The sequence below is a fragment of the Trachurus trachurus genome (genome assembly GCF_905171665.1).
Source record: "Trachurus trachurus genome assembly, chromosome: 22".
NCBI lineage: Eukaryota > Metazoa > Chordata > Actinopteri > Carangiformes > Carangidae > Trachurus > Trachurus trachurus.
This window is the reverse complement of record NC_139907.1, coordinates 17,152,823-17,170,282: the sequence shown is the minus strand read 5'-3', so window position 1 is coordinate 17,170,282 and position 17,460 is coordinate 17,152,823. Positions and strand designations below refer to the sequence as shown.

The 17,460-nt window shown below is 42.1% G+C and overlaps 2 protein-coding genes across 2 annotated transcripts; one reads left to right on the top strand and one right to left on the bottom strand.

Moving 5' to 3' along the window:
• Positions 1-403: 403 nt before the first annotated feature.
• msh4 (mutS homolog 4) lies at positions 404-6,390 on the bottom strand (the record flags this gene model as incomplete). The annotated part of the gene is made up of 18 exons (XM_083998034.1): positions 6,283-6,390; positions 6,072-6,182; positions 5,769-5,884; positions 5,504-5,677; positions 5,231-5,403; positions 5,068-5,135; positions 4,814-4,888; positions 4,622-4,686; positions 4,361-4,530; positions 4,134-4,270; positions 3,849-3,952; positions 3,299-3,423; positions 2,408-2,608; positions 2,199-2,317; positions 1,948-2,076; positions 1,062-1,236; positions 888-976; positions 404-601 (listed from the first exon to the last, which is right to left on the bottom strand). Exons 1-18 carry the CDS (start codon positions 6,373-6,375, stop codon positions 404-406), a joined length of 2,322 nt encoding a protein of 773 aa, XP_083854160.1. The 5' UTR covers positions 6,376-6,390.
• A 2,399-nt stretch (positions 6,391-8,789) lies between these two features.
• vcpkmt (valosin containing protein lysine (K) methyltransferase) lies at positions 8,790-10,241 on the top strand. The gene is made up of 5 exons (XM_083997572.1): positions 8,790-9,047; positions 9,226-9,339; positions 9,470-9,542; positions 9,675-9,794; positions 9,912-10,241. The coding sequence occupies exons 1-5, from the start codon at positions 8,791-8,793 to the stop codon at positions 10,020-10,022; spliced, it is 675 nt and encodes a 224-aa protein (XP_083853698.1). The 5' UTR covers position 8,790; the 3' UTR covers positions 10,023-10,241.
• Positions 10,242-17,460: the final 7,219 nt, after the last annotated feature.

Sequence of the window (17,460 nt, the reverse complement as noted above, 5' to 3'; positions counted from 1 at the left end):
TTTTATTTTTTTTGAAATCCTCTATTGTATCAGTACCCTATTTCTTTATCAGTTCAGTATACCGTGGTGCCATTGACATTTAATTTCTAAAATAAAATAAACATGTGGTGTAATATTACTTTTAATTTTTTAGCTTGTGTGTGGACAGACTGTGTGCTGTCTATATTGTTTGCCTATGTTTCTTTGTTTATGTCAATTATTGGACTTGGAGTCTGTAAAATAAAGCTATATATAAAGATGCAAAGCCAAACAAAACACGGACACAGTCTTTTAAAGAAATCTATTTACTGTGAAATCAAACCAATGTGTATAAACAAAATGTGCACAGTAATGGTCATCAGACACCCTTCTTTAATCAAATGTAAGTGTTTCGCTGCCCCTCCCCGCTGTGAGGCTGAGTCAGTCACTCCTCCTCTATGTCCATGGACGCTGGCTGCCCTGATGCCTGCATCTCTGCCTCATACTGCTTCCTCAGGCCTTTCAGATACATCCGCAGGCTGTCGGGGTCCAGCCTGGAGTTCCTGGCAGCCTGCAGGAGGCGAGTGGCCAGGTGGTACACAGGTCTCTGTCTCTGTGTCTCCGGATCACTGTGATGTTTAGCCTGCAAGAAAAATAAAAGTCACTCCAAAGCTTGTTTTTTTAATATCAAGCACTTATCTGATATAGATCGTGATCATTTGTGGAAGAGAAAAATATTTGTACTATGTTTCACCAAAGGCCACGGCATAACATTGACTCCCTCTGGGTCTGATATTACAAATATTTCTTGTATATTAAAGGTTTTCATATTGTTAGACAACGTAATACAGTGCAAATAAAGGTACACAGAACGAGCTGAGTCACCAAAGACAACAAAAAGGCTAAATCTGCATCTTCATGAACCCTACCAAGAGCTGCTGGCTAACACTGGAGGCAATTATCTTTGCCTCTTGGATTATTCTCGCAGGAAGAACAGTCATCTCTGCTGCCCTCAGACCTAGAAGAGCAAAAAGAAGCTTTGCATAATTTTTTTTCATTAACAGTTTCATCACAATTGTACTTTGATTTCACTACATTTTTACCATAGTGCCTTTCCTCAGAGCATCCTCGACTCAGCAAGTATGTATACACCACGCTCTCAGCACCAGTGTCACCACTGCGTGTGTGCTGAACCTCCATGTGCTGGTTCTCCACATTCGGGTAAAGGGACTCCAGTTGGCACAGCTCAAGAAAGTGAGTGGCAAAGAGGGTGAACGCCTGCAAACGGCCGAGATACAGCACACACCTTGAAGATTAAATGACGGGACAGCATGCACTATTGCGGTATTTATTTTACCACTTATCTGTTGACCTAAGATGTGTATCACATCACGCAATAAGTTACATGATTATTACAGATTGCAGGAATCTGACTTATCCAGTTTTTACAGAGGAGTGGCAGCACAGTACTACACTGGCATGCACCCATTTGTTAGTGTTTCCAATTAAACAAATATTTCCCATGAGGCCTGCAGGTGTACATCCCTAGTAACCTCTGACAGTTACATAAAACATACAAAAGAGCACATAGTGTTCAATGATAGGTTACTGATACTGACATTAAGCATTCACCCACCCCTTAATCCTAACATACACCTCTAAAAAATTCCTCCATACAAGACAGATGTTTAAAAACAGCACTTTGCAGAGTGAATAAAGTAACTACATAAGAATAAAAAAATAAGTAAATAAGTTCTAGCCTTAAGCATAACCCTGTTCATCTTAGCAACAGTATTAAATCTCTATTAGAGTGAATCAGTTGATAAACACAAAGCGAGTGGGGTGGTTGCCACCTAATTGCCGACACCTTTTTAATAACAGTTCATACTGAAAGTCACAGCTGTCAAATTTGCCCTGAGGCATCATTCATTTACATATGAAGTTAAAGTTCGTTAGTGTAAGATCTAGATTCAGGCAGTTCTACTCTACCTTAAGGCTTAGGAGGAACTCGCAAACTGTGTGACAGATGCCAATGCCCTCTTCAGCACTGGTACCACGCCCCAACTCATCGATGATGATCAGGGACCTGTCACTTACATTGTGGATTATATAAGCGATCTAGGGGGAAGAAGGGTACAGTCAATGATAGTTTAATGTTTTATCCATGGTAAATGCAATTAAGAACTTGTGCAAGTGAGAGAAACAAAAAAGAAATCCCAAAACAACCCCAAGACACATACCTCCTTCATTTCCAACATGAATGTAGAACAGTTAGTTTCAAAATCATCATCCACACCAATTCTGGTGAAAATCTGATCAGCAACACGGACAGAGGCGTACTCGGCAGGGACGAAAGAACCTGGAAGAATGACGCAGGCAGCTTTACTCAGAAATAAAGTCAAATCAATGCATAGCACTGTTATGTGATGTTTAGAGGTTTGCTGCTGACCGATCTGAGCCATGACCTGACACAGCGCCACCTGTTTGAGGTAGGTGGACTTGCCACTCATGTTGGGTCCAGTGATGATGACAAAGTTGCTGCCCTCGGAGATGTAGCTATTGTTCGATACAGGCTGCTGTCCAGCTATTCGCTCCAGAATGGGGTGACGACCCTGCTTGATTGCCAGTGTGTCTGTGAACTCTGGACGCACTGGCAGACACAGCAGAAAAAAAGCAACAACAATCAAAAATACCTTGATTTGTTAGTACGTTGTTTATCTAATGACACATTCATGGATTTCCATGGGATGAACAAAAATAAACATTAAACTATAGCTGCATTCAATTCAATTCAACCTGCAACAATGAAATTGTATTTTGATATTTTGTGACATCTCTAGATATATCATAGTTGTGTACGTTACATATCCAAAATATAGTCTGATTTCATCTGCAGTATGTAATTCAATTCTTGTATAATAAATTGCTGGTTGGTTAACAGAGAGGCGAGTCACAATATAATACAAACTGGTCTCTGAAAGAGGAGTGGGCAGTGTTTAATGGCAGCTGGCTCCTCTGCTAGAGAGAGTTGTCTCTGTAAATGCAGCGCACCAGTGCACACTTATGTAACAAGGGTAATCTGAGTACAAGCTGGCTGGGATGGAAGGGGGCAAGCAGTCAGCACGTGTCTATAGAGAGACGCTTTCAGACAGCTGAGGGCCCAGTGCTCACCACCCACGTGGCTGATGCTGCCCACGATCCACACATAAAATTAAAAAAAAAAAAAAAACTGAGGCCAACAGAGCTGCCAGCTGAGCGGAGCTCTCTCTGGTTGTCATGTGTGACACTGGCTGGATGCAGACAGCACATCACCCGTTTGACAGTGGAGCTTCATACTCACCATAGTCTGAGAGTGTGCATGCATTTGCAAGCGATAGCAACATGTCCAGCATGGATACGGCATCGGAGAGTTTGTAAAGGCAGTGGATGTGCTCGTGGATAGTACTGAGCAACTGACATATCACCCTGCAGAAAAAAAAGGTTTGATGCTACAGGCGAAAAGCACTGAAGACAATTAAAGCAACCAAACAGCACCATCTAGTGGACTTCATGGAAACAAAACAGATGTACAGGTATACATGCTTTTTATCTAGTACGATTTGACTGTCTTTGAAATAATTTTTTGTGTTTTTTTCCCTTTGGCAATAGTAGTCAAATAGGCTCTAGATTTTAAGACTTCTGCAAAATCACATTCATCTTTGGAGAAAACCTAATCAAAGTAATTCATCAGACTAACCCAGTCAGTCAATTAGTCACAGTTATACTTAGATTAAGAAATTACTGAGCTGACGACAATATCTGAACAATGCAACCTTTTCCACTGCATTTCAGTACAGTGTCATCCACGTCATCACTGTGCACACTTGTTAGTCATAAGACTGTGGTCTCACACATAGGACATGTGAAAGATCTCCCTCAGGGCCTCGTCACAGCGGTCATTCATCTTCATCAGGTCTGCAGTGGTGAAGCCATAGTTGCTCTTCTGCTTGGTTACCTGAGACAGTTCATTCAGTGAATAAGAGTCTATTATCTTACTGCAGGCAATTTAGCTGAATTGATCCAGAGCTGATAATAAGATATTGTTTTCTTAGTATATAGTATATATATATATATTATTCATCATCAGTCTTTGGACGGTCTGTGCTTTATTTATTCATATCTTCAGTGGACCATACCTTAATGAATTCTGAGGGGAGTCTCCCTTCAGGCAGAACTGCTCCTTCCAGCTTCATCTGGATGAAGAAACCTCGAACTGTGCTGAAGCTGGTACGCAACGGCAAGCCGTATTTGTCCCCTTTTTGGTTCACAAGCCCTGTGCAACTCATTGGCATTTAATAAGTCTTGAGGTATGACTACTTTACACAAACACTACAAGGCATTAGGAAACAGACAGAATTAAAACCTGCAATGTCATCCACGATCTCGGTGTAGGCTCTCCGGGCAATGTCAAGGAACTCGTTGACATTAGGGCGCACGGCGTAACACTTCTGGGTGCGCATGTTCAGACTCCCCTTCAGGTAGGTAGTGTCATCATTAATCACTGTCTTGATCTGCTCTAGGATCATGTCAAACCTGGGGCAGACACAAATATACACAGTGGATGGAGACTGATGGCAGAACAAAATCATTTTAAAATGTGAGTCACAACCACAAGACTCAGTACCTGGTGTCTTCTAGTGAGGTGCTGTATGCTTTAAGTAGAGCTGTGTTGCAGTTCTTTAACGCCATCTGTTCATATAGTATAAGACTTAAAGAATTGACCAGCGACATTGTAACAAAGTGAAGTCATTTTCTTATTTGAATCCCTGGATGTGGGATGACTCAGAAATAATGTCATATATAAACAGACACAGACCCTTAACCTTGGCACCAGATCCAATGTGTGCTTCAGCTGAATGACATGTGTAATCTTTGCCTCAGCAACCTGAACCTGTGAAAAGCAGAAACAGAGCTGAAAAGTGCTCAGAAAGACAAACAAATATTTCACATGTGTATTTGACCGTTAGTTGCTCCACTATTTTAAAATAGATACAAATGAAATGGCTTCACACCGTCTATTGCAACAGAACTATCTTCTACGATCATGAGTAATGAAAGAACGGTACGCACTGTTTCCTGCTTTTGGATTTGGACAAGAACAGAGAGCAGCTGGTCAATGTCAAGGAAATGGCCGATGACTAAGAGGTACAAAAGAAATACTCTGTCACGGTCTCATCATCATATTACACAATATTCATTGCGTGAGTGAAAACTGTTTGTCCTTGTTCCTGACCATTCTTCAGGCCAAAGAAGAGCTCTTCATCCTGTAGCAGCTCTTGTATGGTGTCCATTCGCATGTTGATGGTGTCCACATCAACCAGAGGCTCCAAAATATTTGAGCGCAATCTTCTGGTACCACCAGGTGTTTTCGTGTGGTTAAGTACCCCTAAAAGAGTATGTTCGCTCCTACACACAGGCAAGGAAAGAAAGAGTCAGACTGAATACTTCTATTATTACTCAACCACTACATGCATGTGCTCATATTGCCATTCCTTTTTCTTTGTACCTGTGGTCTCTATTGTTAACCACCAACTCCAAGTTAGTGGCAGATGCCGAGTCAATCATGGCGGTCTGTTCACTCCTTTTAAAGCTCACTTTAAGGGACTTGGCAGCGTAGACTGAGTTCTGGATGAACTCTAGGTATTTCAGCAAAGCAGCTGCAGCTGCTAGGCAATAATATCTGAACGAATCACGATATAATATTATTTAAAAAAAACAGTATAGTTCCTCAGCATATCTATATCTATACATTATTACACTCAGTGGCATACTTTGCTTGCACTTCCATGAGAACGGTGCCAAATTCTGGAGCACACAGCTGCTGAATGTACTCCAGTCCTTTCCTCTCATTAAAATACTTCCTTTGGATTGCAGTGAAAGATACACCCTGACAAAAAATGAGACAGAAGCACAATAACAGCAGATGTGACACACCCTAACATTGTTTACAGCTATTTTATCCAAGAATGAATTAGAGAGTGAGGTAATGTGCATTAGTGAACAATTCTCTGCTTTATAATGCTTGTTTGAAAGGTTGTTGCACTTCACTGATAGCACTTATTCTGGGTTGGTACCGGGAAGTTCTCTGTGATGAGGTTGAACAGCTTGGTCCCTTTCCCCTTCTCACTAGCTGTATCTGGCATCAGTATTTCCAGTGGCAGCAAGATGTGAATCTTGGTTATGACCTTCATAGGAGTGATATATGACTGTCATGAGTTTGCTGTATTTCAGAGTCTCTCTTGAGTGCTGAGTGATTACTGCTAGCCAATAAAATGAGTGGGTTACCTTGGCATATGTCCCAGTGTCTGCAAACTGAGAGAGTACAAGCTCTGGACATTTCAAGTTCAGACTAGCCATCCCAATCTCACCCCTGGCCATACCCCGCCCTTCCACCACCGCTACAATCACAGAGGCAGCAGAGGTTGTGGCTGCAGAGGAGCAACTTGTTGCTATAAGAGAAAATAGACATCAGAATGAGAAACGCTGCCTTAAATGCTCATACCTTATTCAACACATCATTTATCAAGGGTTGATGTACCTGTCAGCGGTGTCTGTCCAGGATGTGTGCGAGAGGCCCCGGCAGACCCCGGGGTCCTTCTGAATCTAGGCGTTCCTCCACGGCTGCAGAGCGAGGAGCTGTCTGACGTAGATGCAAGGAGTGGTGGATTTGTCCTCACTGAGAAGCTGTGATGCAGCTGATCTATGTAAACACAACATGAGGAGAGGAGGGTCTTTCATATATTGTTACTGCAGTACCCTGCCCAGAATGAAGGTTTGTTGACATATACACTACCAGTCAGAAGTTTGGACACACTACAGCGTTTTTTCTTTATTTTCATTACTTTCTACATTGTAGATTCAAACTGAAAACATAAAAACTATGAAGGAACACATTCAATAATGTAGTAAACAAAAAAGTTTTGAACAAAACAGAATATGTTTTTACATTTTAGATTCTTTGAAGTAGTAATGTTTTTTGCTTTGTTGGCAGCTTTGCACACTCTTGACCTTCTCTCACCAGCTTTGTCACCTGAGAGATCTTCCAACAGTCTTGAAGAAGTTCCTAGAGGTGCTCAGCTCTTGTTGTCTGTTTTGCCTTCAGCATCTTAGTTGGGTTTAGGTCAGGTGACAGATAAGTTAACACTTTGGTTTTAATGAACAATTTTGTGTTTACAACATAACTCCATCCTTCATAGTTTTGATGTCTCCAGAATCTACAATGTAGAAAGACCATTGAATGAGAGGGTGGGTCCAAGCTTTTGACTGGTAGTGTATGTCTTAATTATTGTTCTATAATCTACTCTGAAAACATTAAGACATCAAGAATTGAATATCTACAAAATGTTACTGTAAAGGCATTTTACTGTCTCTAGCCCATCTACTAGCCTTATTAGCGTAGCCCCGCCCCTCTAGGAGAACGTCATATCAAAATCCTTCTAGAACGTCTCTGGCATGGATGTATTATAGGTCTCTGGTCATTTAGCCTCTATGCTAATGTTAGCTTAGCTACAAAGTTTTTTTTTTTTTTTTTTTAACTTAGCTACAAAGTCTCTCCATCAAGTCACCTGCGGTTACTCGGGGTAGTGTTAGGCCCCGGCTGGAGCTCGTACTGCCTTCATCTAAACTGTGGTGAGATGGAGATGAGGAGGATGAGGAGGATGAAGCAGGAGCGTACGAGGTGGTTTCGTTCAGTCCATATCTGTCGGTTGGGGTGCAGGTCGGTCCACAGTCAGGGGTGTCGCCGCCGGTTGTTATCTCCTCCGTGCTGCTACGGAACATTTCAAGAGCAGGTCAAAGGAAGAGGTGTGCTGCCCGGTTCATCTGTACATCTATAAAACTCAATAGACATGTAAATAACAACGAAATACGGTCTATACAAGATAGTCCCGCAGTTAGCTAACAAAATCTCCCGCCCGCCACGGATGTAACGGTGGGCGCGCGACCCTGCCGCGTCATCCTGACGTCATTTGCTCATGCCAGTGATTAAAAAAATAAGTAAATTGAAAGGCCTCTACTTTAAAATGTTTCTCTAAGTTATTCACGTTTTCTACTTTGTTTATGCCATCAAAAATGTAGAGACTAAATAATTAATTCATAATTGTTTCCAAATGTTTAAAGAGACAACAAGACCTACAGTGAAATGTGAATTGACATTATGGAAACTACTAGATGCACTGAATGCATCTCCCAGATTTAAATTATAATATATTGCCTTGTGATTGCTTATTAATTGATTATAGATGTTGGTGGGCTTCAATTTAGTTAGAGCAGACTAATTGGAAAACGTAATCATGGCTCATTATTTGATTTGCTTCTTTACTTTAATCTGTCAAGGAAAAAGCTGAAATACAACCTAGAGGTTGTTTTGCCAAGAAGAGGAACTGAGTGAAAAAGAACCACAAGATGGAGGAAAAGAGGAAGTATCCATGAACTGAACAAGAACATGAAGGCATGCTTCTATGTAGCCTAGGCAGGAGTGTTTTTTTTTTTTTTTAATCTTATTATTCAGTTTCTATTCTCAAGATATGACAAATACTTGTCCAGAGACCCATCCGTCTCATGACCTGACATTATTATGTAGGCTATCACTTTATATCTCAAAACGTTAGTTTAATGAGAATATTGTTACCACAGGCATTATACTGCAAAGTGAAGAGTAGTAGTAGAGTACGGTAGTTTTTAGTTTTGTTCATTCTCGTCTTGATCTTTTTATACAGTCTGGTCTTGATTTGTACACTTTTATTCTGGAGAAATCAGACCGGAAGTCTTCACCCCCTTCCGGTTGCGAACAACATGGCGGCTGACAGAGATGATAGTAAATATTTTGTGAGAGAAATTGAGAGAAACGACGGTCGTGCTCTCACAGTGAAGCAGTGCTACCTGGGAGATGTCGGCTGTGTGGTCTGGGATGCGGCCATCGTTCTTGCAAAATATTTAGAGACGAAACAATTTTACGATCCGTCCAAAGGGGTGAACGTGTGGGCCGGCAGGAGTGTGGTGGAGTTAGGAGCTGGGACAGGAGTAGTTGGTCTCATGGCAGCAACACTGGGGTGAGACTGACCACCGGTCTGGTTGTGTGTCATGCTGAATATTACTGTCATACACTTTTTATCACTGAAATTGTCTGTAGTCCTTTGCTTTATTTCCATTTATTGGTTAAAAACTAATAATTGAGACAAAGCCAAAGTATAGCTTTCATTACTTAATCTTAATCTCTCTTCATCCTAGAGCTGAAGTTACTGTGACAGACCTGGAGGAGTTACAGACCCTCCTGAAAGTCAACATCCATGAAAACCAAGCACTTATCAGCAGTGGATCCATAACTGCCAAGGTACTGAAATGGTTTGTACTAATATTTCCTATTTTATATACCGTTGGATTGCATTTCAGTCATATTTCCAAACTGCATTGCTTGTATGCTGTTATTAGACATTTCCAAATGTTAACTGTTTGACTGCTATCTCTCTTAAAGGGGTAACGACGTGTCTGAGTTCTCCCCCCTCCCACATTATGTCCTTATGGCAGACTGCATCTATTATGAACAGGTATTTTGCAACACTTTCCTGAGAAACATGACGCTTTGTTAGTTGCACAATTATTATCATTCGAAAACAAGAGCAAACGAAGAAGTGCAGTGTTGTGTCTCTCGCTGTGACTCATCACTTGTTTCCACGCAGTCAATTGTTCCACTGGTGGAGTGTTTGAAGATGCTCTCCGGACCAGAGACCTGCATTATCTGCTGCTATGAGCAACGCACCGAGGGTGTCAACCCAAAAGTGGAACAGCAGTTTTTTGAAGTGAGAACCCAACAGCTCGTCAATACCTGCAAATACATTTCAACTGCATGACAAGAAGTTGGCATATTTAGCATGACCTCTTTGTGAATCATTGTGGTCTGTTGTGTTATCTTGTAGCTGTTGAAACAACACTTCTGCTGTGAGGAGATCCCTTCAGACAAACAAGACCCAGAGTTCAGCAGTCCAGACATCCACATCCTGCACATCCGAAGAAAAGTCTTAAGTTAGTGCTGTAACATTTGTGCGTCCCGTAATCAAATATTCTATGCTGATGTTGCAATTATTAAGTGAACTGTGTTATTTTTTAAACATTTTTCTAACAAACATGTTTTGTAATATATCAGTAAATACTGTCCTGGAATGTGATTCAATATTAAAAAAAGTATTTTAAAAGTTAACCTATTGTAAGATTTTTTTTTTATTCACACAGTAGTGTTTCTGGTCTGTAACTGCATGGCTGTGAAGGGACAGCAGGTGGCAGCCGTGTATATAAATATTGGCTGATAGGATGAGCTGCTGTCAGTGCTTTTCCCATTTCTATGAATGAGGTATGTAAATTCAGACACTGCCCATCTGGAGCACTAGGGGGCAATACTTGCTTAAAATAAAAAACGTTTTTAGCAGTCTAAATGTTTAGTCTGTGCAATAAAACTGCAATTAGACTGATCTGAGGGCCACCATTTTTATCTTAGACCTAAGTATTAAGTCAAATTGACTAGTCTGTTTTATTATTACATCTATTATAATTTACTGCTTAACAAGAGACGGGAAAATAAATCATGATCAAAATTCTTAATCCATATGTTTACAAAGCTTATTCACTTTAAAATTGAAGGCAGCATTGTTTATGTTAGTCTTTGCCCTCCATGCGGGGGGAATTCCACCACAAGCCCCAGATTAGCTGGAAGATTATGGCTCTTTTTCAGGCATAAACCATGAAGTACGCCCCATACTCCCACAGGCATGCAGGGGCCCCTCACAGCCTTTCATGCTGCTGTCTGTTTACACAGTGGAGCTGGAGTGTAATGAGCAGGGTGGCCTCCAACGTGCAGACCAAATAAAAATGTTAATGCTGAAGTTGGCAGGGTGGGGTTAACACCAAGGTCCCATTAAGTACTTGAATCACTTTATAGAAGAATACAATAGGAACCAACCTTGATTATAATTTAAAGCAGTGTGATGCTCATCCTTGTATTTCTCTATTGGGAACCAGAGGTGCAAAGCTAATTTGCTTGTATGAGATATGCTGAAGGTGCAAGGAACAACTGTGGTGGCATATTGGCTCTGACCTATTAACATTGCTAAATTTAATGGTTAAAAAAAACAGAAACAAGTATCTCTTCATAAAGTTGTTTCCGCTGCTTTCACTTCCCTTTACTGTTGTAAATATAGCTAAATAGCATGAAATCATTGATCAAACAATAGAGCTTTCAGGAAATATGTTCTTTTCTAAAAACATATTCACGCATTACTTCCTCTCCAGACTATTTCATTATAAAGATTTATTATTGACCAATATGCCAACAGTGATTGTGAAATGTTGAATGGAGAAGGGAGAAGGGCTCGGGTGTGGCTGTTGAATCACAGTTCTGGCTGCTGAACTCCTCTAGGCCTTGGTCAACGATAATGTCTATCACAAGAAGAACAGAGTGAGATTAATTGCCTTTTTTTTTTTTTTTAAACAATTACTATAAATAACTACAGCTGCTCATTTAAGATAATCGCTCCCTGTGGTCCTCCACTGCCCTCTCACTTCTGCCCAGGGCAGCTGGATGGCTACTCTCAGAATCAGCCCACTATTGAGGTCTCCTTTGGCTTTCACCATGATATGTTCAGCTAATTAATTTTACTTAGTGCTGGTATTAAATCCATGTCTTCCTGCATGGTGGGGACAGGACCCAGAGGGGTTATGGGGAAGATTAGAGGGGTCGAAGGGAGTGCCACTTTTCCACAGCAACATTTTTATCCTCCTGCCTACTCATGGCCCTGGCACTCAAATCCTTAAGAATCTATTTTTCCAGTCTCTCTGGTGTTCTCTCCTCTTTAAATGTTCACCAAAAATAATTTAAATTATGTAGTTATAGTCTTCTTGTGGTTGGCTAATTAGGCTAGCACTACAGGGGAATACAGGGAGGCTCACAGTAAATGAGGGCGCCCCACAGTGAAGCAGTGGTGTCTCTGTAATCTATTATCATATACGTATACACTACAGCTGATTCAGGTAACCGTAAACATTCATTACTTAACATGTGGTGTGTGGGGTGCACACACACACACCTAGACAGAATGGGGGCATGTTCTGCCAACAGATGGTGCTAAAAGTGGAAATAACTTACCTGTGTGGAAAACCTGCAGTAACAATGACACAGTTCCAGCTCCTCATGAATAAATGAACACAGTTGTAAGGTGTGTTAACAGGAGCACTGCCTGTTCATTAATGATGATTATTACTTTTATTGCCCGTGTACACGCTTGTAACTCCAGTTAAAACATCACCTGCACGCCGTCCATGATCCACTCGTATTCCCCCCCAGCTTCTTTTTTTAAACAAAATAACATGAGGCAGCAGTGCAGCGCCCCTCCAGACCAGATGGGTGGAGGGGAGTCTGACTTCCAGCAGCCTGTGTGTGGTGTGCTCCACTCTGCTGCATCACAGCCAAGTGACACAGAGGATCCATTGTGTCACCATCATCTTCACACTGCCTGGAGCCAAGAGACACTGTTCCAGAAAGGAAGACTCATTTTCTCACTAACTATTAGGGAGTGGCTCAAGAATAGACATCAAACTGGGCTGATTAAATATAGAAGACGGGCTGCAATAAATGTGTGACTGATCCTGCAAAGGTGCCCCCTCCCCACCTCCCCTCCCTCCTCCTCCTTTTCCACACACAGATCACTCTTCTCTCTTTCACATGACAAAACTCAGCCTATTGAACTTCACGCTCTGCAAAAGAGACAACAGGCCGGAGCTGCTGCATTCCAAAAAAAAACCCTAGCAAGCATGTGAGTTGTGTTGTTTTGCAGCTCCCTATCCTTCCTCTCCAATCATGAGCCGCAACAACGCTAATAAATCACTGGCAACTGTCAGTCAGCGGGTTTGAGAGCACAGGGGTGGTGCGGTGCCAGCGAAGCAAAGCCTGACAGGACAACTAGCTTATAGAAAACACAATGCTGGCTCCACCCTCAGCCCCACACGCCCCCACTCACCCCCTCCGCCCCGCCCCCCCCTGCAGGGGAACAGGAGGAGGGCGGGGGTGCTGTTAAGACAGCTGTGCTGCAGTTGAGTGGGGACACAAACCCAGCACTGTGAGAATATTGTGCACACTTGGCCCCGTCTTCCATCCCCCTCAACTAAATTATATCATCCACTAAGAGAAGCCTGCCCTGTTTTTGTTGCAATAGAATTTAAGTAATGACATTTGACAATCAAACAACACAAACACTGACTACTCCTATTGTTCTTTGTAGGTGTGTTAGCTTTAAAACTGTTTGTGTATATTACGCTGGTGACTTCAATAAAAAATCTAATAGTGTATTGATCCATTGCTTGGATTACCACAGGTTTTGTGGAGACTAGACTCTCTGTGGCTGCTGTCCCTTCAGGATTCTAGTGCAATGATGTATTTGTCATCATTACGATATGTGGTGGCCCAGCACCAAGGGGAGAACTGCAGAGGGGGGGGGGGGGGGGAGCGGCGCAGCATGTGTGTGTGTGTATGTATCGTTTTCCTGAGTCATTACCTCCCTGTAGTCTGATTATGTAGTGTGTGTGTGTGTGAGCAGAAGCACCTGACTCTTCATACTAGATCTCTTCCCAAGATTGCATCCCAAACCCAGAACTGTTGTCTAATCCGGGCGCACTGTCACTTGAAACACTGATTCCTCTGTAATTACAGCGATCGTGTCAGATACACGGATGTAGTCAGTCTTGGAGCGTGACAGTGCGATTGCAAGCTGCTGAGGGAGGCCTTTGAGGTCGCTTCGCATGGGTCTTCATCATTCTGTCAGTCAGCGTGCGGATACAGTGAGTGGATCCATGTGGCTGGTGCTGGATACTGCTGCCGGGTGCACTCTGTGTTCCTGTGAGTGCAGGAGAGGTTTAGTAAATGCCAAACTACAGATGCCACATGGCTGAGGTCAGTGGTCTGTGTACTGTATGAATAAGCTTTGGGCAAATACAGTGAACAAACAAATGATCTCATCAACATCCATTGATTTCTTTTTTGCTTCAGGAACAGAGGCAGGTAGATTTCCTAGAAAAAGAAAAAAAAAGAAAAGAAAAGACACCTATCTGCGTCTGTGTATGTGAAACCAAAAAAAGACCCAGGAGAACTCAAACTGCAGCACCAGCTACAATGCCAGCCCCTCCCTTCCCCTTCACTGTGGCATTGCTTACATCTGAAGGTAAGATGGTTAACATTCAGCCGCCATCCTCTTTGCAATGTGTGTTACAGCTGGAAAAACACAGCGTATGAGTCCGGGGACAAACTGGTTCACACTCTCACACAGCTGTGTCAGACATCCTGTAATCCTCAAGAGGAACCATGTGAACAAATTTCAGGTTTTCACATAATGGAACATAAACAGACGCCCCGAGGCTTCAGCAATAGTAATGGGACTTCGATTGGATGGTTTTTAAAGTGGGAAAAACAAACTTGATTATCGACCACTGAGACTGTAATGGTTAGTGGCTTAAATTATGTAATTAATGCTTTGTACGAGCGCTTTATCAAACCATTAAAAAACAAATCGGTTGTGTCATGCGGACCTCTAACACTTCATAATAATTTTATGGTTCTCTGAATTTGTAATTTCACCACAGCAAGCAACCTTCAGATGCAGATATGAATGGAATGCATGTTGGACCAGTGCCCAGAGTGCACCTTGGACTTCACAGCCTCACATTTTCAACCTTATCTAACGGGTCCAAGCCACAGTGAAGCGCCCATTAAAACCCACAACTCCTACTTAGATTGTGTATGTAAAAGCTGCTCTTAAACATATGCAATCAGACTAAACTAAAGTCACCCACACACATGGCATGGACAGAAATGTGTGTATCTGTATCAGTGTACCCAGAGGTGTAACTGTAACCTCACAGGAAACCCTCCCCCAGAAAAAAACTTCCGGACCTGTTTTTATACCGAGCTCTGTGTGAGTTCATTACCAACGACTACTGAAGGTGCAGAGGAATTCACCAGAAGACAGAGACAAGGAGAAAAGGTTTTGTAACCAAAGAATCTGTTTCACTGTCCTTGAGGATAAGCAGCTACTGAACTGAAGTGTGTGAACTGTGGCTAAGAGTAGGTGTTCCCTCCTACCATTTAGCAGATAAATAAACCGCTTTAATAACGGTGTTCGCCTTATGCGCCCAGGAGTATCTGTGTCTGCATGCATCACAAATCCTACAGTAATTATCATGCTGGGTGTGGCTGCTGAACAGGAGGCCAGCATTAAGCCAGCGATGACTGTATATTCACAAGCCACAGTCAGAAGTGAGTATTATCTCGGTGCTATACCTGCGCAAACTCAAGTTGAGAGGAAATGAAGAATGAAGAAAAAAAACACACCCATGGAAACCACAAACATAATTCAGGCTGGGTTTGTAGGCATGTCAGGAGTGCAGCTGTAACGCCACTCACCAAGAGATATCCCTGCGCTGCTTCAAGTGTTTGTCAAATTGACTAATGACGGGCGAGCCACTATTGCAACAAGGTGGAAAAAAAAGAAAGAAAAAGGTGTGCTCCACTAGTACACAGCTACACAGATATTAGATCCTTTTTCGATTTCACTCCACTCTTCTTCTTTTCCATGCTGAACAGAGGAACTGAATGAATGGAAACTTGTAGCAAAGTCAGCCACCTATGTGATACCAAAAACACCAGGCCATACTGGCAGAGCTCCCATCAGGCGGTTGTCATGGGGACTGCCCCAACAAAACAGGCGCGCTGGCCGGCTAAAGACAAATCTGTCATACACATTCTTGTGCAAACCACTGCAAAGTGTTTAAGCACTTTGCCTTCTTGTTTTTTGAATCATGACACAAGTGAATTAGGAGGAACAAGTGCTTAATACCCTGCCAGCGGCACTAGTAGGATGCATTAAGAACCTGTTGCTTTGGTATTTTAACCCCATCTTTGCAAAATGCTGCACAGTCTAAATGTGAAACTCATTACACAAAGCACCTACTACTACCGAGCTATGACCTGAAACCTTTTTTTTTTTTCTCTTCCTCTATCCTCTCAGGAAGTGTAAGGCATTCCAGCCGAGCACAGAGGGAGTTGACAGAAGGGCCAGGAGGTCTCTTCTTTACAGAGGAGAGGTCATAAAAACTTGCTTACAAATCTCTGTCCTTGCCCCAGGGGCCTCACCGTTACCAATAAAGCTGCGAGGATCATATGGTTGTAATGAAGTAGTGGGGACCAGAGTGGCCATTACAGCCCAATTAAACTGCCATCGGTGTCTAATGTAGGCCCTTGACCCAGCTCTTGCTGACAGCGAGTATTTACAAACACACTGAAGCCTGGATAGCTTCTCCACTTGCAGCATCTGATAAGTTTGATGATTTTCTTTTTTATGAAGTAGTAAAATCACAGCTGCATGAGGTGTGTGGGTTGTGTGAAACATCTTCTATTTGCTGCAGAGTCATATCTGTCTATGTCACCTGACCTGTCTGACGGAAACCTCTGTGGTGCTAAAGCAAACATCCTGAGGCCTCCACACACAGCAACTTGCTAAGCACCAGATTTTTCCACACACACACCAAATGCCACCAAGATTAAAACAGCCAAACGTCTGTGGATGCAGACGCATGTACACACACACAGGGATACAGTGTCCGATTGTCAGTGAATGCAGCAAATTGTCTAGCTTGCATGCTGGAGAGAGGAGGAAGTGAATCCCTTTCTTTTAAAAAAAGCAAACAAACGCTGTGCTTTTTGAACAGTTCGCACAAGTGCCAGTTTCTCTGTTGATGTGAGAAGGACACAGTGCCATTCAGTATCCTGGGCAGAAAAAAAAACCTTGGAAATCTGTGGAATAATACTAACTAATCTTTTGTAGCCCTAAACACCAGTAGTCAGACCACTTGTCACCATCAATCCTGTCTTTGTCACAAGTGAAAACACTGTTGTTAATCAGCTTTAATCGAAACTAAAACATTCTTCCACTGTGAGTCAGTGGTGTACTGCACAGTGCACTTACATATTCAAGTCAACAGTTAAAGTGTTTCACTCAAATACCAAATCATTTTTTTAAAAATCTTTACTTTTGCAATAAATGTTATGCAGTTATGCAGACTAAAATTTTGAAGAAATAACTGCTATAAGTAGCAAAAAATGAATGAGCCAAGTATTTTAACAAAATCGAAAAGAGGAAAAAACACCCTAAAGTGATCACACTAACATATTGCATTCAGTATGAAGTCATAAGTATAACCTAATTATGCATTTGTCATGCACACATTAACATCGTTGTGATGTGATGTGAGAAAAGTGTTCCCATTAGCAGTTGGCATTAGGTACCTCATATGCCCTTATAGCAATCTATTATTTAATCTAATTAGAGCATGAGGACGTTTTAACCCGTATGCATTTTCTTTCACATTTTCGACTCCAGCCTTGCCCTCACTTTAGTCAGCTTGAACAGACTCCAGACTCATTGAACA